Source organism: Branchiostoma lanceolatum, chromosome 6 (genome assembly GCF_035083965.1).
Source record: "Branchiostoma lanceolatum isolate klBraLanc5 chromosome 6, klBraLanc5.hap2, whole genome shotgun sequence".
Classification (NCBI taxonomy): domain Eukaryota; kingdom Metazoa; phylum Chordata; class Leptocardii; order Amphioxiformes; family Branchiostomatidae; genus Branchiostoma; species Branchiostoma lanceolatum.
In genome coordinates this window covers 8,793,945-8,817,706 of record NC_089727.1, presented here as the reverse complement: position 1 = coordinate 8,817,706, position 23,762 = coordinate 8,793,945, and the positions used below count along the sequence as shown (strand labels likewise).

The window sequence follows — 23,762 nt, the reverse complement described above, 5'->3', positions numbered from 1 at the left end:
CCTTGAGGCCTATTGTCTGAAGTGTTCTAGAATGATAAAAGATATCTGGATGTATGATATACAGGAGGCAACATGAAAAGCTTGTGCTTAGAGTTGCGTACACGTACCGGTAGTTATATTGGCTGGACTTTGTAACTTGTCAAAAAGTAGGTTTAGCTACTGCATCTCATACATGAAGAAAGAAAGAGAGTGAGCACTTGGTGCTCGGTTGTGGGATGTAAAATAGGTACAGTCATGTATGCTTGGGACTTGGAATGCATGTGGACACCACCTCATATTCCCTTAGGAAAGTTGGTCCTTTTGAAGTGGCTTATACAATCACATGGGTAATTCAGCTCTTCAAAATTAAAAAAATTCTCCTAAAACTGTGTATGAAGGTGGGGTCTGAAATACTGTAAAAGGGGAAATATTTGCAGTGCTTTTGCATTTACGGTTTACGCTATGACCTCGTTGCTGCAAACTTAAAATCACAGCAAAATTTTTGTTTTTTCTTCTACCCACTTACCCCTTTGTTTCAACCGCAAACTTAAAACCACCGGGATCAGTCCGTTTTCTTCCAACCACAAAATCAAATCCTTGAGAACATTAAATTTTCCCTTTTTAGAGTATGTGATGTGAATTTTTTGATGTTGTTGATATCACTATCTATTTGATTGTAAAGAAATCTATACTGAAAGTAATTGAGACACAGTATACGTACCATGTCCTGTTACTGATATTTGCTACCTTTTTCCCACCAGGCCCACAGTTTTGGGGACTAGTGAACTCCGACTGGGTGATGTGCAAAGATGGCAAGATGCAATCTCCTATCAACTTCCGAGCCAACCAGATCTTATACGACCCCAACCTGATTCCCATCAACTTTGACTCTGATACAGATAAGGTAAGTTTGCATTTAAGAATTTGTACCATCTTGACGTAGCCTCCAGATTCTTCTGTCTAAGTCTTAACAGTTGAAAGATGATGCAGTACCTGGCTTATCTCGAACTGTGTGCCCCCTACAGCCGCTACAGTCCACATATGGATGTTATTTAGTGATCATATGCAAGCTCCTTGAGTGAGAGAATTTGCTGTTTTCTCTTGTTAACCACCACTAGTTATGCTGGCATCATTAGGATGCATAATATATTATGTATAATGTGGTACAGTTCTTTCCTTGGGGCTAAAGTTGTGATATTGGTATGTATAATGTGGAATGGTCCTTTCCTTGGTGCTGAATTTATGGTACTGGTATGTATAATGTGGTATGAAGCTTACCTTGGTCCTGAACTTAAGTTACCTGTATGCTTAATGTGTTTGGTTGATGATGATGTTTTTCCTTTAGGAATATCAATGCAACTTACATTTGTAGATATAGACCAAGTGCCTTTCTCCTTTATTGAAAAGTCCTTCAAAATTTCCCCATAAGCTAGACCAGCCAACAGAGTTGCTCGGTTCTTAGTTAAGAAATATGACTGGCTTTGTCTTGAGCAGATGGGGATAAGAAGTCTTCTACTCTTATTGAAGATTTATGTCAGCAAGAGACTCTAATCCCATCACGTGGGATTTAGAACTCATCTTTTAGCAGCAACATCCATTAGAATTGAGAGACTTGTTTTGATGGCAAACTGGCTTATGAACATCCATTACAAGTGTTACACCCACTCTATCTTTAAGAGGAATTAAAAGAGAAACAAGGCATACATCGAAATGCAAAGATAATGATGCCAGTGAAAGATGAAGACCTTGTATTTCACAGCGTTTTCGTATTTCACAGGGTTTTTGTTAATATAGGTTTTCCTTGAGTTTTTGTATAGGTTTGTCTTGAGAGGACAATAACAGATGTAGGATTTGCATCAAAATCATGACAAATCATCATTCTGTAAGCACCCTGGCTTTGAGCCAGAAGAAGAATAGAGAAGACATCTTATTTCACCAGCTTAAGTGAATCAAAATGTCTCCGTCGATCAAAAAATGTTTAACTCCCAGGCAAAGTCAAGAGATGATTTTAACCTCGGTTCTGGCATCCATGCCCCTGGCCTCTCTGGAGATATACTAGATATGTTGGCACTTGATCAAAATTCCAGAATGAACCAGAATGAAATAAGTGTGGCAAAATGAGCTGAGAATGGCAATAACCCTGCAGTTAAGGATGCCAGGCTTGACTTGTTTCCGGCGTGACTGCAATTATTATGGACAAAGGTGACGATAAAAATTGGATGGAACATGACAAGTGATATCTCAGCACTGATACAGCGGATTGTTACCATTGCAATATTCGGAACGGCAAACGTGAAGTGCATGCGGCTATGAACTTGTGGACCTCAGTATTTTTTTAGTGCATTTTATTCCTTTTAAATATTTTTCTGATTTTTTTTTTTGGTTTCAGACAACATTATACTTAATTTAGTTTAAAAGATTACCTTTCATGCTTAATCTTTTGATTTTGACTACTTTTACCATTGTCCTAACAGCTAATGAAAAAGCGCCATCCTTCGTCCTCAGTCTGAGGTTTGACCGCTCACTAGTACTGTTGTACTGAGATCATGTACTAAGTCACATGACTGTTGAAATGGAAGGGAAAATTTCTCAACCTCTCCCTCCTTCTTCATTGAATGATTTTTCCTTTTTTGTTGCTGCATAGACCATGTCACAAATTCCTAATTCATAGATACCATTTTCTGAGTGAATGAATGAAAGTCAAAATACCTGTTGTTAAAAATGAATGAAAGACTACATTCTTTAGTGTACTTAGGTCTGCTTTCTTATGCCATTTACACAAAGCTATTACATGTAATTGTTAAGAACAGCGTACAAATTCTTTGTCTTCTGTTGGATGAAGGCTTTTATATCTTTAGACAGTTCATTAACTTGGAGGTAATATGGGTCTATGGAGGGACCAATGGAAGTCCATTTGGCTCAATCAGATTGTGCTCAAGTTCTGAATGAACTGTCGATTCTTGCTACATTATCAATCTGAAGTCGATATCAGTGTAACAGAAGAAAATGTGTCAAGGATAGCAGCACAAAAGGGAAGTTTGATTTCTGCTTTAAGACTGTTCCATGGGGGATTATAAAAAGTCAACGAATGAAAAGAAGGGCTGCAAGAGGAATTTTATCCAGTGTCCAAAGCTCAGTGCAATTTACTGCACAAGCTGTATATATATCCACACAGCTTTTCCACTGACACTCTCAAATTTGAGTGGGTGGATTTTTGAGTGGTTCATAAATGGATAATCAGATTTGCATCTAATCCTCTTCCAACACATATTTTGCTACCATTTCATTCTAACTTGAACAGGTGACAAAATGTGCAGCACTACCTTATATATCAATATCTGAAATACATTTCGAGTAAGGCCCGAACTATCCTCTCTGTCATCATACATGTAAGTTATGTATAAAAAAGAAGGTAAAGGTAGTCCCATAGCCTATTTGAGGCCCTAGGGGCAGTTAGATGTTATCCGCTGTCTCTAGGGTATGTTGTCGGAAGGTGGAGCCCATCCCTCTTCTTCCAATGCCTTTTAGCTTCTCAACCGAAGTCAAATACCAAGTTGTGTAAAGTGCCTTTCCAAAGACGCAATGTCTAGCCAGGAATGCAAGGAGTTAAACCTGTGACCTCTTGAGCTCCTGTCTGTTAGCCATTCAACACCACAGCTAGGTCATCTAAGAATATCCATTGTTTTGTAATGAGAAAAATCCCTGAACAATTGGAATCATAAATGGAACATCCCATGTGAGTCATTGGCCTAGTTACAGTTTCCAGACACAATGGTGATAATCTGTGGTCGCTGCCCCCCTCCCCAGTGCCGACTATATTACGGCCATCAGAAACAGGAACAGCATCCATCATCGCAGACTCTAAAGCCTGCACTTCATAAAGATGGATCAACTATTGATCCCAATTACCACCTAATTCTCACCCTGGATGGAGAAAGGGTAACGAGTGTTGGAAGAAATCCTTGATCTAGCTGACCTGAATTCTATTACACCGACTCATGATTGGCTGCCTGACCCAGTTATAAATGGCCTTTGTTTCCCTTGATAAGGTACAATCCACCTGTGACCCCAACATGCTGGGTATATGAGTCTCTTAATCTTTTCCTCATGAATTATTACAGCCAGATCACTGTTAGGCTGTGATTGGATATAGAAGGGTCCTCGGATCTAGTACCCTGGATTTGTTAGGACTTACGACTGTAAGGCGTTTGCTATTGGCCCTAAATTGCCTGAAGACCTTAACATGTGGGTAAGATACGTTGTGTTATATATATGGAAATTGGGAGAAGGTCTGAGAGTAATTGTATTACCCCTCGTCTTAGAATAGTTCAAACAAACCTGTTACATGCTGAAGTCCTGCTGGGTCCACAGAAATGGGCTCATCAACTGACAATTGTTCACTGTGGAATGGAGAACCTGGAATGTCCAGATGGCGTCATAAAATGTACAGTCAGGTAAAAATCAGGGCTCCAGTTGTAAGGAGCCTTTTACGCCTGGGTCGTATTACTTCAAAGGGGATCATGAACATTAAATTTCACTTAAAAATATCTCCTTGTAGTAAAATTTCACTATACTTCTTTCTTTTAGTTTGTACAACTTTTAACTCTCTTAGATTCATCACAAAGATTAACATACTTAATGCAATGTAAAGGAGGTGAAAAGTTTTCTAACTGGTATGTTGACATTTTGGCTCTCCTCTGTGTTGCTTTCATGATCAAAGGAATTTTGATACAAGTCACTTTCAATCAGTAAAATATGATTTACTGAATATATGTCTATGTGTTTTGTGTCTGAGAGTATTACATTGGAAATTCTATCCAATACTTTCAAACTTTAACACAATTCATGCTCAACACAATAAAGATTATAATTACAAATGAAAAATGCAACATAATTACATTCTCCATGTATGTTAGCAATCATTGTACCGTTATCATTTCTAGGATGATTTATTGCTCATACTGTTTGGTTTATCCACTCTTCACATTTTAATTACTTTGATCAACAGTCCACGTAGGTGATCATTCATGCAATAAGAAGCACATTTACATAGAGTTGCACTGTCGACTAAGTGATGCACAGTTCTTCCCATAGCGTCTTCGCAACAGGTAAATTAAGGATGATTTATCTACAACTTTCCTACGCTGTCTCTCGTCGCGGATAAAGCATTCCGCCGAAATCTGAGCGGCATGATTGGCCCCATGTGTGCACGAAACATCCTTACTGTCACAGAATATACGGTTCAAGCTCCGCCGACTGCTGAGTCTCATCAGTAGAATAATGAATCTGCCCTATTATCATCCATACACAGGACTGGCTGGAATTGGAGAGGTCGCATGGTATTTGTAAAGGATTTGCAAAATCGGAATTTGATTTGGCGTGGAATACCAGGCATATCAAGGGCTTATCTTATACCATAGAGCTGTAATGTATAGATTTCTGATAGCTCCCCTGGCGAAGTCTTTCCATGTAGATGCAGAGGTTCCTAGGATAGATAGAGCATGGGAATGGATGAATGGGGGAGGTTGTCTTAGCACAACATTTCTTCATGCTGCTTATCATTATTTACTTATGTTTCTCTTGTCATCCTGCTGGTGTGAAATTCAATGCATTTTCCTTACTTTCATATGTTTCATTTACCATCCTCGTTCAAGGTTCAAGATGTCCTCGTTCAAGGTTCAAGGTTCATTTACCATCTTTCCTGTCTAGCCTCCACCGGTATATATCATGTAATATGGTTCTGTTCTTGGTTCTGAAGTTATAGTACTGGTATGTACAATGTGATACGGTCCTTTCCTTGGTGCCAACTTATGGCACTGGTATGTATAATGTGGTATGGTCCTGTCCTTGGTGCTGAAGTTATGGTACTGGTATGTATAATGTGCTATGGTCCTGTTCTTGGTGCTGAAGTTATGGTACTGGTATGTTTATATTGAATACAACACAGGGTATTCCGTATCACCCACGATCCGACCCGCGGGAGGGCTGGGACTGAGGGTGATGCGGAATACACCGTGTTGTATTTTATTTATGTCATACCCACCCGAGAAAACACACATTTCAATGCGGAATGCGCCAAAAGTTGAGGGAGTTTTGTGTCCTCAAACACAAAATTGTAACAACATTGATTCTAACCTCCAAATCCGGTATTCAAATTTTCAGCGGCGGCCCAACTGGTGTGCTCAAAATGCATTCGAAATATTCTATGGAAGCCGTGCGATACAACTACCGAACCCCATGTGATAGGGATAGTTATCACATGGTCCGGAACACCCGTATCTGGACCAGGTATGACATATAATGTGATATGGCTCTGTCCTTTGTGTTGAAGTCATGGTACTGGTATTTATACTGGTACTGGTATGTATAATGGGGTGTAGTCCTGTCCTTGTTGCTGAAGTCTTGGTGTGACTATGTATAATGAGGTACAAATATTTTCTGGGTCCTAAAATTATGGCACTGGTATGTATGATAAAATTTGGTCCTGTCCTTTTCCTAAAGTTAAAGTAGTAACTTGATAATACTCTGCTTACAAAATTTACAATGTTCCTAGCACAAGCATCTATCACCACAGCTGCATGGTAATTTGTAACAGCCAAGCTTGAAGAATTACAACAGATTTGTAGCCAACCTCTGCCAGATAACATATAACTTACCAAACCAGTTTTGGTTGGCTGCTAGTAAAGCTCATATATTACATGTTATGTAACTATGCTTAAGACATAGATAAGACTGCTTATTACATCTATAAAAAATGTAGAAGCTCTACTTCTCTGCAAATTATCTGCTGTATATCAAGAAAACATTTATCTCAGAAATAAGCATACTCCGTCACATTAACAGGAAGGATAGCTGTGAGGAAGAGCTTTACAGAATAAATAGATTTGTAAGGCATCGCCAAGATTAACTTTGGTGGGGAAAATTCAAAGTGTACTTTGACTGGAAAAACATCTGTACAGTGGTTCTATTTCTTGATTATAATCATGGGTGCAGGTAAAACATTAACATTCTCCCTGCTGCCAAACTCTAACCAATAGGGAATTAGGTGCCAAATGGCCACTTCAGTGTGCTAAAAGTTAAAAATCAGTAGAATTTATTTCCTGTGAGATTGATGTTACACTTAAAAACTCTGTGTATTGCCATATGCCGTCAATATTTGTGACAGCACAATTGCCTCATGGATCATTTAAAGAAGACAATGACTCATATCTGTATGATATAGCTTCCAACTCCAAGTACAGGTATGTCTATAAATTTTGGTGTAATTCATAACAGTGTAAGGAAAAACATCAGCCAACAGACTTATATTTTCTCTTTCCAAGATAAGGTTTATATTTCAAAACAAAAAAACCCTGAACTCTTTTGCATTTCAAACCCTGAGCTCTTTTGTATTTCAACCACTGTTTTACCATGTTCTCAATTTGTTTTCATCAGTCGTGTAGATGAAGAAGACATTGAACAAAGACCTTTCTGAAAGGGTCACCATTTCCCATTAAGAACAAGCCAAGCAGAAAACTGACAGATCCTCTCAGGAGTAGAGTACCTACCCATCCGAGTTAACTTTGTTGCTTTTGGTTCAGTGGTACAATTGTAACGTCTTGCATTTTTAGACGCAAAGCTTCAAACAAAGCATGATTGCAGTTTAAGAAATGTCATACAGGGATATTTTCTAAGTCAGGTCACTTTACTTATAATGGCCATTTTCTTGAGTGCTACGAATGAATTAAGGGTTGTAATATAACATTGCTTATGTGTCAAGGAAAATGAAGACAATGAAGAAAAGCTGGTCGATTATGATCTTTCACACATCAGTATGCAATGGACATCCTTGTATTCATGTATTTTGTAAAACCATGCATTTTGAATTTTTTATCCATGTCAAAACACACAAAATCCACTTACTCACTCAATCACTGCCCATAGATAAAGAAGTAGCATGTATTACAAGAGTTTTCATTTGCATGGTCTTGCTTGAGGGCTAATTACAACACAAAACAACATATGTGGAAAAGTATACAGACATGCTACAGAATACAATCTAAGCTTTTTGTGTTATTACAAATGGAACATATGGCTGATAACTGTGTAAGGAGTTCCTTATCCTGATATGAACCAAAAGATGCTGACACTACCACTACTTGTCTCTCCATGTCCCAATGGACCTTGAACCTATTTGCATACATTATCTATTGATCTCTCTGTAAGAATTGCTGATATTTCTGCAATAATTCCAAGGCCACTGGGAAACATGCAGTGATTTTTAGGTAACGGTTTTGAGTCCTTGAAGGAAGCTGACATTTTATTGATTGATATTGAAGATAGACCTGATCTTGCAGTGAACTGCTATTTATTAATAGCAGCTACATGTAGCCCCACAGTGGTCAAAGTGCATTGCCCTGCAATGCAAAAGTATGCTGAAGGGGGAAGGGGGGAGGTAATGCAAGTTTCATCACAGAGAGTTCACCAAAAACAGAACAAGCCATTCTGTCATTTGACCAAGACTTTTCCATCAAATTCCATTGATTCTGTAACCAATGAAAGCTTCAATCTCCTTTGAAAGTGGAATATTTATGAATTATTCTTGTCTAGGATAAAGTTATTTCTCAACAAAATAATCTGATATTAATCCCACCCTTTATCTTGCTTTATCCAATTATCTACTTCCAGAAAGTCACATGTTTTGAGAAATTACAACCTCAGATACCATGAAGGAGACAAGAGTATTGGTAACTAATTTGTTGATTCCAGTCTCTTTTTAAATTGAAAACAGCTCAACTCTTTCACAATGTCAAATATCAACAGATGAACTTTCATGCTATACTGAGATGTACTTGACAGAATAGTCTCCCAAGCTCTAATTGGTTCAAACCTAACACAACCCATCAAACGATGACCTCGGATGTAGAATTCGAATTCGACAGTTATGATGGATTGTAGCGGAACTCAAGGGAAACCTAAAAAGTCAAGCCCAGAATTTGAAGGACACAGGGTTACATAACCTCTAATTGCCATGGTCCCAGGAGATATTACATAACATGGGGCCTTTGTTCAAACAGCCGTGTTCGTACATGTAACATTTAAAGTGGCAAACTGAGTCATGACTTTTGTCAAGTCTTTAGACAACCTGAAAGGTTGGAATTGTCTTGGGGTAGTGAACTCAGCGTGTGGCTTGGACAAGAAGGATCACAGACAAAGTTTATAATGGGAAGCAGTTACACTTCCAATCTTCCTTGGGCCTGCTCCAAGTCATGGATGTTATTTTGAGGCAGTTGAGGTGGCTAGTCATTTTTTCATAGAAGACCAAGGCAGCAAGCTTTTTTTGGAGATGAACTATGGTACAGCAGAAATCTACTAGTATGGTTTGGTTTAGCCAGAACCAGAACCAGAACCACGGAAATGACTACACATTGTACATACCAGCACCAGAACTTCAGCACTAAGGACAGGACCATATCATATTATAAACCAGTACCATAACTTTAGCACCAAGGACAGGACCATATCACACCAGTACCATAACTTCAGCACAAAGGACAGAACCACATTATACATACCAGCAACATTTTCACACCCACCCACCCTGTACTGTTCTTGCTGAAATGTCAAGGATCCCTGGCAGAGATGATGAGGTCCCATAATCTTTAGCCCATCTCCACCCACACACTTGTGTTGACTTTGAGCCACCTTGATCCTTTTTTACAACAACACTGTGCATCTCTAATGCAGCCTCTTGTCTTTTATCTTATCTGTACCTGTGTAATGCTTGTGGACTATGGACACGACATTGTAAAGTGACATGCACTCAAAAGCATTACGCTATCAAATAACCAAAATGATAACCCCGAGGTAAAAGCCTGGCATTTTGTTTCGATATGTCAAGTTTTGTGTGGGCATTGTTGTCAAAGATCTGTTCAAGGGGCGTAGGAAAAAGTACTGAAATTAGCTTTAGCTTACCTAAACTTACAATTTCTTGCTAGGAAAATCCTAAAAATAGGAAGGAAGAATTTTTTTTCTTTAATCAACAGCTGTTAGTAAAAGATTCCATACACTCCCTTTCCACTATAGAGCCTGTGACAGCATTGCGACCGCTGAGCAACAAAACATTTGACACATCACTCAACAAATCTCATAGATAACAAACAAGTTGTTCTCTTTTTTTTGTGTGTGTTTTGTTGTTAAATCATATTTTAACATCTTGCATCCAGTTATGAAATCAAGGGTCACACAAATCCTGTTGTTATTGCTGTACGGTTGCTCAGTGAGCGTTATCAAGTTCGAAGTGGGCCTTGGTGAATAACACACTGCAGGATTTGGAAAAAGTGCAAAGTTGGCCGGAGTATTCATGGCCAGATGAAAATCCAATAAGTTGGTTCAAGTTTGGTATTGCAACCTCCCATGGTTATATACTGCACTGTCTGCATGAGTTATGTTATGAAACTTCTTGTTCCCTACTATGTCCTAAGTCCCTTTTGCTGTTTATTTTTAGATATCATTGATTGTTCAAGGGAATCTAATAGATCTCAAGGTCTTTTATTTGCATTCTGAGTCTGAATGAGATTAATTATCCATCGGTTTTGGGCTGCGATTCTCCTCAAATTGTCTCCTGCCTGGAGTTCTGGCTGCGGTGACTAATGGAGGTTGTCATGTTTTGCAGAGCTGCTCAATGTTTCACGCAGTAATTGCTTCCAGTGGACTTGGGTGGGATCAGGCCGTGTATGTTGATGCATCAGTTTGGTGTGGTTAATGTATTGTTTCATAAACAGTTGCTGAAATGCTTCAGGCAAAAGAATTCAGTCATGTTCTAGGTTCTTTTCAACGGTAATATGTCAAGCATTACAGTTACTGTAGCTGTTTAAGTAAATGAAATATGGTCTTAAAAACTGAAGCTGTTGTGTGGTAGTAGTAGATTACTTTATGACATAACTGACTGAAAATGTCGGTTTTGAATGTCAGTTTAGTTAAGATTGGTGTGAACTGAGATGGCACCCCCTTCCTGTTTTTTGCTATTGTCTATAAACCATTGCTTTGCATCTATTTCATTGTTTCTATTTCATGAATGATCAACGCAAAGCATAAGAAGTAATTGCTTTATCTGTCTATATTGACAAATATTTGTAAGAAATCAGTCCTACTAGAGATCTGCTTTATCAAACATGTAATTACTTTATACCAGATTCATCATTCAATGTTGTAATGATGAACCATTCTACCAGTAGTTATGATTTGCCAAAGTAGACACAGCACTGAACATTCTACTTTCCTTTGTCAGGGTTTCATATTGAATTTGTGATGGATCAGCCTCTAGTGGCATTGTTGGAGACATTTCTACCTTTATTTTGATGTGCATTACATGTAACAATGGATCAGAAAAGAGTCATGAGAATAAAATGCTAGTATGTAGCAGTGTGATTTATAATCTGCTTATTAATAAGCAACATCAAGTGGAAGTTGTATAACCTATATAAATAGTCAGGATCTGGTGACAAAATAGATACCAACAGGGTAAATTTACAATAATCACTTTTCTTCTTAAAGGTACCATGAAGTATACTGTTGCTGCAATATTCTTTAAGTAGGTATAATATAAGATCAGCATGGACTGTATGTATGTAATATAATTACTGTACACAATGTATGCCATCATATTTTCAAGAACTAAGAACGAACATCCATTCTTTCTACTATTAAATTTTGTTGCAAAAAAATTGGAACAAAACAGCTGAAATAACTCATTGTAGATGAAAATATTGGGTTTTAAGAAATCTGATGTCAAATTATGACAGAAAATCAGGCATCACACTGCTGTCCCCAAAAGATTAATATAAATGCAGTAAAACAGTGGAAGTAATAGCAATTAAATCCCCCTCATTTTTCAAGACAACGGTTTTATTAGATGAATTATCCAATACAAAGATGACAGCCACACAAGTACCATTAAGAAACGGAATCAAACCCCAAGGCTTACGTTTTGGTGCAAACATTTGACAGAAGAAATTCCAAGTGTCTTCCTGGTTGTTAGATTTTAGTCATCAGTGTATCACAATCGGTCAATGGAGACCAAGGAAATCTTGGTTGGTGTGTGTCAGGAAGGACATGTGTGCAGTCTCATTACAAATATGTAAAGTAAGTCTCCCCAGTTTGTATTCTTTGGACAGAAAGTACAACTTGAGAAGACTAGCCAACTGCTGCCCACCCTGCAGCAGTATGATCGAATACTGCATACTTACTAAAAACTACAAGTTCAAAATTCATTGTTTGAAATGTTGACCAACTCGGTTAACTTGATTCAGGTTAACTTTGTGGCTTTGGTGAAAGCGTTTTGGCCTGTCAAAGTGTAATTTTATACCTTGAAGATGAAAAAAATTGAGTATAAAACTTAAGAGTTTGCAGCTGTGATTTTTATTCCTGAAGAGTATCCTAAAGAGCAAAAAAGATGGATCTCACGCCTACTATTATTGTTTTCCAGAATTTTCATCTGTAATGATAAATGATTTAATCTGTGTTCAAATTTGAATGTTAATGTTATGACTAAGAGTTTACAACTGTAATCTTTACTCTAAAGTATGCTGAAGAGCAAGAAACATAGATCTCACGCCTATCTACTTTCCAGAATATATGCTATTACGATAAATGATTTAATCTGTGTTTAGATGACATGTTCAGTGGAGAATTATGTGCATGTGGGGACTCGCCCACTATCATATGGCCTGAAATTTTTCACTCGATTGACTTTGTCAGATTAATATGCAGCTGCAACAGTTCAGGTGATTTATCAATATACTTTATGACGTCATGACATTTCAGATGGAGAGATGACATAGCTAAAGGTATCTATTCACACATGCATTAAACATTTATTACCTACAGTTTGATCAGCATAGAATAAGATAAAGATACTGAGAATTTGTGTTGCGTTGTTTGGTGGTGTTCAGTTCAAAACCTCTTTTCAAGTGCTTCCTTGTAATTTTGCTTTTTTAACCGAATATAATAATAAAAGCAATTTAATAGGCAAATTTTTCTTGGTGTTGACAGAACATAGTCTCACACAATTTAGAATTTTAATATTATCATGTATTTGTTTACTAATAAATGATAGTAGATTTGAATTTTAATAACAATCATCTTTTTTTGTTAGTGTATTTTGTTTTTGATCATAAAAGACCTAGAACCACTAGAGAAGTCTTTTATTATAAACAGTTTAACATAAAGTGACTTAATGTTATTTTGATGGCCAACATTATGTGCAGTGGTAAATAGCGCATTTTCAATGATTATGATGCTATAAGTTGCCAAGGGCTGTTGCAAAACTTTTGGACTTTCTGGGTTGAAAGCAAATGACAAATATTCCAAAAGGGAATACAAAATGTATATCCCTGTCAAGCGGACAACCAGGGTTATACATAATACATTACGTATCAAACCATATCATATCATATTACATTCATGTTATCTTACATTAATGTTATCTTTGTATAGATATGTACATACATGTGTACTACCTTCTTTCCCACTTACAGGCCAACAAAATGATTATCAGAAAAGACATGAAAATCTAATAGACTAGTACAGTCAAACCTGTATTAGCGGTCACCTTTGCATAGCGGCCACCTGCCCATTGTGGTCACTTTTTGTTGGTCCCTTGGATTTTTCCCATTGACATTAGCATTAAGAATTAGGCTATAGCGGCCACCTGTCCAACGCGGTCGCGGCCAGACGATTTTCGGTCCCGCGAGTGCAGTAACACTGCCGATAACGGTCCCGGCGCGCCGGTAGAAGCCGCATCGCCACCGCACGCCGGGTTAAAAATCTTCATTTTTTTCACGACGTTATCAAATTTATGTGGAATCAACTGGATAGGATGATAATAAAGAAAACTAGAAGGTTTTATCTTTGTTAGAAAATCCATGGTTTGACGCGAAGTCAAGCATAATTTTCTTCACATAGCTTGCGTTTGTACATCGTGGCAAAATTGACCATTTCTGTGCATTTCGACTGGACAAATATTACGGCAGCTTTTCGGAAAATACAACCCGCACATGTACCTGATGCGTTAAGTTCGCAAAATGTTTGAATGCCGGCCCAATTTCCGTTTTCCCCGGGAATATATATTCATCCAAACTTGTGCTCAAAACGTGCTTCGGGCTTACGCGCGATTTTCAAAATGGCGCTGATAGTGTCAGCAGCACAAAGGTCAACGGAAGACACCACTGTTACGGAGGTATACTGTGCTAAATTTATTTTGCTGCAAAGTATCACTGAGGTTAATTACTTAACCAAAAGCTTCAAAATAAATATGAATAACATTAATATGATGTAAAATTTGGGCTATTGCAATTCTCTGAAAAGAAAAAAAAACATCAAAAGAGCGACCTAAAATGTGACTTACCTTACCTATGCAATGTTTGCATGTGTACTGTATGGTGAATTAATGCATCTCAGTTCGTACTGAACACATGAGTCACTGGAAGTCAATTAGTCGACCTTTTCTCCATAGCGGCCACCTGTCCATAGCGGCCAGTTTGCGCCAGTCCCTTGAGTGGCCGCTATAGACAGGTTTGACTGTATATGAATAGCTAAGCTTTAAAACATCTAACTTGCACATATTTTACTGGCTCTGTATATTCAGACACGCTTTTGAATATCAATAAAATTATGGCTTGATTATATGTTATTAACAGGAAGCTATTCTGAATATTTAGGGGATATCCCTATACCTCAACTAATAGTAGCCTCACAGTTGAGCTCCTGGTTCCAATTAGTTGGTTATAATTGGGAGATCCTAGTACAATCCTGGGTCAAGACATCTAGCTTGGGGCTGCATTCACCCTTTGGAAGGGGCATAAAATGGGGGTCATGTGTTTGAGGAGGTGCCTTTGGTTAAAGGGAAGGGCTAGCAACCCCTTCCTGTAAAAATATGCCCCGCTACAGGTACAACAAGGAAACTTGCTGCCCTATGTGCCACTAGACACTACAGGGGTCTGAACAAACGAACCATTCTGAAAATCTACCAAGTGCTGAAATGCCTTTTCCTCACTGTAACCACCTGCATTCGTACCCTTCTATTTTTCTTCATAGCTTTCCTTGATGGAATACAATTAACTTATCGTTTTTTATCGACATTCAATCTTAGATTACTGCAGCTTTGCTTTATGATAAAAGATCACACATACATGTATCTATTTTGCAATAGATTTCATTGATCCCTCTTTTCTTAAGTCTAATGAATATACATGTATCAGGTTTTTTTCTTGGTCAATATCTTTGCATATTATCATTTGAATGTGTTGACTTCATGTGTTGATATATCCACTCATGTTAAGTGTTAAAAAAAAGAGAATAAGAATATCATGCGGAGTGTACATGTATTGTTCATTGAACAGAATTGTTCCATCGTATGTTCTTCTCTGGTCATTTGTAATATTGATAACCTTGACTGTCCATAATGATACCTTTTTATCCCATTGTCAATTGTAAAACATATTTTCTTGTAACCATTTATTTTGATCACTTGTATAATATCAAAATTGCCAAGTAATTTAATCTTTGGCTTTTATTTTTTCAAATATCTGAGACTGTGGTAAAGCTCAGTCTATTTTTTTAATTAGGATTTTTTTTTACATCCAAAGATGTCCGGATCTCGTAGTGTTTGTGCATTTCTGACAATGTCCCATGCAGATATAGAACAGCATTATCACCAAGCACCTTAATGATCGCAGTGGGTAAATAAATGAGCGAGGAAGGAAAAACTAGATTAAGAGCAGAAAATTGCCATCAATTCAGCTGATCCACCAATTTTGGCATGCAGGCTGCGATCGTTAATCTCGGTATGACTCTAGTGACAGGTACTTTACGCTCTAACATCCCCTGTCACATAGAAACAGGATTACCACTGTACGCAGAATGTAGCGTGCGGAAATGATTCTTCCACTTTCCAGGACTGGAAATGCTGTGCATAATTATGCACTTTTGTGCACCCAAAATTGGAGCTGTGTACCTACTTTTTGACAGTGGGTACACTCAGGTGCACATGTATATTTGTGTAGGGCTATTCACCAATATATACAGCATAATTTCTTAAAATTTGAGTGTCAGAAAAAAATTCAAAATTTTGAAGTTAGCAATAAATGTAACGTTAACCTCCATTAACATTCATTTAACGGTTTACATAAATCTGCCGCTTTGAAAAACAGTGGGTTTGAGAGATCTCTAGTGCAGCACTCCCCAGGTATGCACAGTTTAGATATACATGAGTACATTTTACTGGGCGATGTTGGGTTGGAGATCTGTTTGGACATATCTTTTCAGGGTGGCGGTATTATGTACCCTGGTGGAATTATGTTTAACTTTAAGTTAGTAGATGTTCGACTTAACAGCTGCATTTAGCTTAAGAATGGCAGTAACTTTGTCTTCATTTTTGCTAATATTCCATTTTATTTCATACATGTTGTGCATCCAAAATGATTTCTGTGCACCTATTTTTTTAGATTAGGGGCACCTATTCCCTTAAGAATGAATTTCAAGCCCTGCCTTCCGATAAGCCACTATTTTGCCTTGAGGATTCACATTTGTCAAGGGCTTAAAGGAAGGTCATAAAAAGCCAAATCCATGATGATATATGTCTGAACAATTTAGCACAGATAATGATTTAGTAATGTTACATTTGATAAAGCACTTCACATTAATCACTACAAGCAATTTCTCTACACTTTAAGAATTTTATCCAGTTCCTTCATTATGATGCAGGGAACTAAAGGTGATAAGATGTAAATGATCGACACAGCTAACATTGCTGAAAGCTGTTAGATTTTCTTTGCAGCCATTTCCCAGAATATCCCGTTGATCAGGCAAGGTTGGGAGTTGCCTGTAGCATATTACATTTTATGGACACTCCAGTCATATTGGCTGTGGCAAAGCGTTTAATCACAGGGATGGACGGTTACTTGAGGTTAAAGAATAAGAAGGGGAAGAAGAGTACTTGACAGTCTTTCAGTGAACTAATTGAAGACTTACGTGCAGTTTTTATCATATTAGGCAATATGTTATTGCCTCCATGAAATGGAGGGTCGGTATAGTCACTTGGTGTGTATTGGTGATGGTCTTGTCTGTCCACGCATTTGAATGCTAAAGGAACGTTCACACTGACAGGAAGTTTGGTCAAAAGTGATACAAGAACCCAAAAGGTCAGATGTAGGAAGTGGCAGGTCAGAGATCCTAAAACTACTCATGAATCAAACATGACAGAGAGTCCAGGGAAGAGGCTACTAATTCAGGGGAGGTATAATTGTTTATGGTCTGTCTATTTGCTTGTTCTTTATTTATCATTTATTTAATATTTATTATTCTAGATGCTCAGCCCTTTATATTCTGCCCAGAAGGTGTTTTCACATTAAACTGTTGGGTAATGTTTGAATGCCTGCTTCATTAGCAATTGTGACAAGATTAATAAATCATGAAGGTCAGCTGAATAGTTAGAGATAGATATATGCTTTCATCTTTGGCAGAGTACAAAAATCAAAACATAAACATACTTAAGTTTGGTAAGTTAGTATTGTAGACAATAACTTATCCTTTCACAATGGTGTTTTGATATACCAGCATACTTTAGACACTGATAAAGTCCACAATGCAACAACATAATATCTAGCCCATCAACAACAGAACATGGCATAATTGATAACAAAGTTAGTGCCTAACAGCTCCCCGTTCTGTTTCCTTACTTTGACCTCTGTCCCTTGTGGTCAAAAGCCCAATTTTCCTTTCTGGGAACACTTTAGCGGTTGATCTTAGGTCGCCACGTTCATTATTCCGTGTCCAACGGCGTGCCCCATTCATCATTGCCGTGCCTTGTCTACCTGCATCTTTCTTCTGTCTTCACTTCCCTGAGTACTATCGATTTTACCCCGTTCCGGTGGTAACTCAACGTCAACACTCCCACAATGCTCAGGTGTGAAACAGCCTCGAGACAGTAACCAATCAAAGAGTTATTACTTCATCGCCGTAAAGCCGAGAGAGTTGCCATGGCTAAAAGTTTGCCCACGTCCGCATGAAAGGGATCCTACGATGATCCAGAATGCTTGTGACAGTTTTGGCAACGACTTTGTGGTTTAATGTTCAAACAGCGCCGGCAAATATAGACGCTGTAGACTTCAATATGAGCGTTGAAGCTTTACAAATTACCTTTTGAGTTATATAACGGCTCGTATTTCCAATATGTTTGTACCAGGTTCAATTGATGGGGGAGGTTTGCCATGCATTTTGTTTGAGTGGGTTAAAAGGCATTGTTATGATGTCTCAAGTGATACAATATAAGCAAACGTTGATGTATAGATATCATTAATGCTCCCGACACTTGCCAATATGGGAAGAACTGATAACATTTTAACATCAAGACCGTCTAGACTGTCCTCGTTTAGCAGCCATTTGGAAACCACAATTCTTCAAAGTAGTTTACAGCTTTGCCAGTTTGTTCTTATTTTTAGCTCAGATAAATCATAGGCAATGGTAAACTCAAGATGATTGAAGCTTAATGATATTTGATGATATAGATCATAATTGCTGCTTAGATTATATAGTTCTAGAAGATGACAGAACAATTTAATACTTTTTTTATACATTTTTATTTGCAATTCATGCCTGTAGGCTAATTGCAAGGGTATTACTGTCACAATAACATAAAAAAGGTATTAATTTATAATTTGATGTTGCTACATACATTACTTGGGGGTTTCACTTCTTCTTTTGAGGCAGTGGCTTAAATGAAAAGTCGTTTTTGATTATCAGTGGGTTTTGTGACTTAGGTCTCCCAGGTGGTGAAAGCTTCAAGTCCAGGAAGATAATTGTTTGGAAAAGCTATTTTCTTCATCCTCATAATTAGGGCATTTACATCTTCACTGCACCCCTGGTACAATATTTGCACGGTATCTCCTAACTGTCAGGTTTTTACAGCATCCCTTTAGTTAATGGTTTGGACTGCTAAAATGATATTTATGCAGTATCGTGATCATATCTAACTCACGCTGCAGTTATGCTTTCATAACTGTCTGCAGGAATGTCAGTAAAACGGAAACGCAAAATTATCACTGGTAGTTCCTTGGGAATTCTGGTAGACAACATGTCTCCATCTCCAAGCAAAGCCTTAAGTCTTCTTGTTAATTCTTCTTACAAGTTTCTTTGATGTTAACAAGTTTCCCTTCAAACTGGTAGATGGAATTGTACAATAAGAGCTGCACGAGGAAGAAATTTACTGCTACCTCCTTGGAATTCATACGAGTTATTAATAATTTCCTATTAGTAAAACTTGACAATGTATGAATTCCGTAAAATTCACATGTTTTTTTAAGAAGTGAATCATGTGAATTCTGCAGAATTTGTAAGTTTCGTAGTAACGGATCGTATGAATTCCGTAAAATTTTTATGTATTCCGTAAAACTTGTATGAATTCCATAAAATTTGTATGAATATTCAGCCACCCCTGTTTGTGCTATATGATTGTTGTGTCCACATTGCATTCCATTACGCCATCTTTCATTCCCAGCAAGAGCCAGGCCCATTTGAAAGTGTCCCCTGAGACGATCTGACAAACAATTTCTGATCAAACAATCGGAATGGGAGGAAAATTGAAAGCTCAAGGTGTTTAAGGAATGACTGTTAACGTAGAAGATTAGTTAATCTCTCGGATTGTGCTGAACACTTGACTTGACTTGAGGACTATATTTAGATAGGCGTAGTCAAATTGTATGTACATTGAAAATGGCTATAATTAGCCAAGAAATAATAGGGAGCTATTCTCTTTAATTGTGGCGTCGGAAGGCTGAGTGGCTTATAATGCTAGCAAACATGAGATGGATATCTAGGTCACGGGTTCCATTCCCGGCATTCCTGACTAGATATTGTATCCTTAGGAAAGGCTCTTTATACAACTTTACTCACCCCACCCATTGTAAAAATGGGTACCTGACTGGTTGGGGAGGTAAAAGGTGGTGGAAGGAGAGGGATGGGCTCTGCCTTCCAACACCAATGGCCTAGATAATGACCAACTGCCCCTACAGCCTAAAAAAGACTATGTGACTACCTTTTACCTTTACCATGTCTAGAATATCCCTATCTATATGCTGTGAGTCTGTGACTCACCAAATTTCATTATTGATAATAACTAGAAATCACTATTTTTCTTGATCCTTTCCAGTAGACATTATTCATGAAAAGGGGTGTTGGTGGAGACATTTTTCTTAGACACCAGCAATTTTTTCCCACATGATTCATGCCCCCTTTGACCCGATAATGTCAAAAAAGGGATCTAAGGTAAAGATATCTGCACCAGATTCTACCCCACTTCATTCCAACAGCCCTCTGATAAGTTTTAGGGCTATGAATAATTGATAGAGCTGTTTGGAAAGGCCATTTTTCAGAGACAAAGGCAATTTTCAAAAGGCCATGACACCTGATGGTAAGGAAAGTTCAACCATTTTGAATACAGCAACCTGAAAACATGGCGACTCATTCGCGTACGTTTACAATATCAAAAATCAATAAAGGGACCAAATTTCTTTTCCGTTCAGGGCTCCAGGTATACAATTTTGCTGTGATGGTGATTTATCAAGGGATGTTGACAGGATACGTTCCACCTGGACCAGTTGTGTTACACTGGTAGCGTTATTGAAATTCTATTATTCACATGTTGTAAGTGTTGATGAATTGTTGGTGTGCTTGTGTCGCACACTATATATTCAGTGGCAGGTTTCTGTATTAACCTTTAGCACACTGAAGTCACCGCTTGGCACACAATTCCCTATTGGTTACAAGGTTAAGCAGCAGGGAGAAGGTTAAAAATATCTGTCGTTAAAAAGCTAGATTATCAGGTCATAAATTAGTTGGTTTGCTTGTTAAATTGGCCCAATATTTGCTTTATTACCTGAAAACAGATGACTAACATTTAATCTGCTTTAAGTTGAGGCTAGATTCCGTCGGTTTGCCCCAATGTTTTACACCAAACAATAAAGGAAAATAAACTGTTGAATAGAAATATCATTACCGTATGAAAGAAAGATGATAATATAGCAAACAAAACACAAATACATGTGTTTAAAAATTAGTGATTTCCAACGCTAAAGAAAGCTAAAGCCATTATCTAAAAGAGTTATATAAAAGATGATATGTTTTTATTTATCGATTTAAATCAGGTGCCTGGCTCATATTCACAAATACATGAAAAGTCTATAACAACACATAACAATACCCCTGGCCAGTAAAACTTACTTAAGTTTACCTTAAACAAGTTCACGTAATGCTTCCATAAAACGATGACTATGCATGACTTAAAATAAATGAAAAATACAGAACAACATGCCAGTAAAACAAAACTACCTTTTAACAATCAAGTTCACGTAATGCTCCTATAAAACAATGACTATGCATGTCTGTTTGCTCCCCCAGTAGGAAAGTGCATGGTCAGAGGGTGATTAAGCGGTGTGCCCATGATCAAATTGTCTCCCCAACGGTCGGGTGCCTGGTTGTAGCGCCCTGTCATCAGGAGTCAATGTTACCGCCCAGATTGCAGGCTCCCCCATCAATCCCCATGAATAATTGAGGACCCTCTAGCAGCTCGCAGCAGACGGTGGCGACCAGAAAACTGCGGAGAAATCACATTACCAAGACGTAAATTCATTAGTCAGGGCTCTAATGGAATATTGTGCTGCAACAGACACTTTTTCGACTCGCTGTAATTCATGCATTAGGCAGTCGAGTCAAAAGATCATTGCCTTTTCCTTAACTTTATCAATACGACAGCAAAAAAGTTAGTTTTCAACACTTTTTACAGATTTCAGTCCAAGAATTAGCAAGGAGATGGTTCAACAACATACTGTAAAAAGGGGAAATGTTTGCGGTGGTTTTATGTTCGTGTTTCTTTCACGGTGACCTCATCACTGTAAATCTAAAACAGTTGAATACGAACAGTTCCCTTTTTACAGTAAAACCTTACATTGCTGTTTTAACCGCAAACACTCCATTTCTTCCCTACCGCGAAATTAAACCCCTGCCAATATTTCTCCTTGTGTCTGTTATGTTGACCTATATTATCTTATAAATTATAGCAGCAAAAAAGTTAGGTTTCAAAAAATTTAACGCACTTCTTGCTGACTTGTTTACAACCTGTACAGATTTTAGCACATGAATTAGCACTTAGCAGGAAGAAGGTTAAACAACATAGTCATACGTAGTAGCAGGGTGTATCTTTACAGGGTTGCTTGCCATTCCCCTTTAACGTGTTTGATGCACCTCCTTGAACACAACGTGTTAGATGCACCTCCTTGAACATGGGACCCCCATTTTACATCCCTTTCAAAAAAACAGTGCAGCCCCAACCGAGATGTCCTGATCTTGGGACTTGAACCGGGGTCTCCCAATTAGCAACTGGCACCAGGAACTCAACTGTAGTGCATTTATTCAGGTCAAGGTGTGTCCAAATGAGCTATCGTGAGAAGTGCGGGCCCGGCTCACTTCTGCAGCGTAAATTATTCAGGACTGTGGGAGGTTGTGGGAGTAACAGAAAGTGACAAGGAAGGCCAACCAAGTTATCCTTGATGAATGCACCCTTATGTGCAACAGATCCCCCACAAATCACCGGTGTCTTAATTCTAAACTTCTAAGACGTTTACTGGTAGAGGAAGGATGGCCAAGTTCTTGAATAGCTTCGTTAGTTGTTGGGTTCGACAGAAAATTGAATTTCTTCTTACATATTATAAAGGCCACACCAATTTTATTTGTTGATTCTCAGATTTTTTCAGAAAAAAATTGGAACGACAGGGTGAAAACAAAATAATAATAAAAAATTGTTGCAAATAGTCTGGGGTGAAGATAAGGGTTTACATAACATAAAGAATAAGAGGATTATTCAAGTTAACTTTCAGCATTGTATGGCTCATTTTATGCAATGCACCCCTTTCTTTGATCTAGTTCTATAATTTCAGTAGCAAAATTACCTTTTTCCATTTGATATATGGATTGATATTGAGAAATAGTTTTAATAAATGAAAAGTTATAACTTATGATAAAATGTGACCACACTTATTTGGTTTGTGCAGGCCTAAAATCTATTTTGGTGGCTATAGAGTTTTACAACTGGACAAATAGTAAAATTGTAGTAAAAATTTGTGAATGGGAAAAACAGGACAGGCTATTCCGAGAATCAACATTGGTGTGGCCTAACCAAGGTTTCTTAAATGATTATGTCTCAGCAACCAATCTGTATTCTTCATAAGGAAAAATCCTTGGTTATCTATAGATGCAACCCCATCATTGGAGCAATGATCAAGTGTACCTTAAAGCATGTTAAGTGTTGTAGGTGTAATACCACATTTGTCAGTGCCTAGAATCTGTGCTAAGAGTTACTAAAAATTACATAATGATGCTACATGCTACATGTTAGCTACTTAGTTGAAGTGATGTACTGCTTCCAGATCACTTGAAGGTTGGGAGGTTTAGCACAAAGTTTCTTCATCTAATTTTCTGAAATACTTTTTTTTCTAAACGGCCGAAGTTATACCAGTAGCACTTTTTGAGACGCTACTTTCTATCAAAATTGAGTGCCCCTAGTCTAGTAAAATCTAAGTGTCAAAAAAGCAATATAACCTTTGTCGCACCTTATGATAAAAACTACATAAGGTTTGCAAATTTTAAAGATTCTGAAATGTTTTGCTGACATTCTCCTTTATTTTATGTTGTGTACCCAAAATTCTTTCTGTGCACCTGACAATTTTTTGAATAAGATGCACCTGTGCACCTTT

At 37.8% G+C, this 23,762-nt stretch overlaps 1 protein-coding gene across 3 annotated transcripts in view; it reads left to right on the top strand.

The window, feature by feature from the left end:
- The window catches only part of LOC136436428 (carbonic anhydrase-related protein 10-like), a 116,838-nt gene that overhangs the window by 16,417 nt on the left and 76,659 nt on the right, over positions 1–23,762 (top strand). For all 3 annotated transcript variants that reach the window (XM_066430412.1, XM_066430411.1, XM_066430413.1), the window contains one exon: positions 741–883. In XM_066430412.1, coding sequence (XP_066286509.1) covers positions 741–883 — 143 coding nt within the window. The remainder of the gene's footprint in view (positions 1–740; positions 884–23,762) is intronic.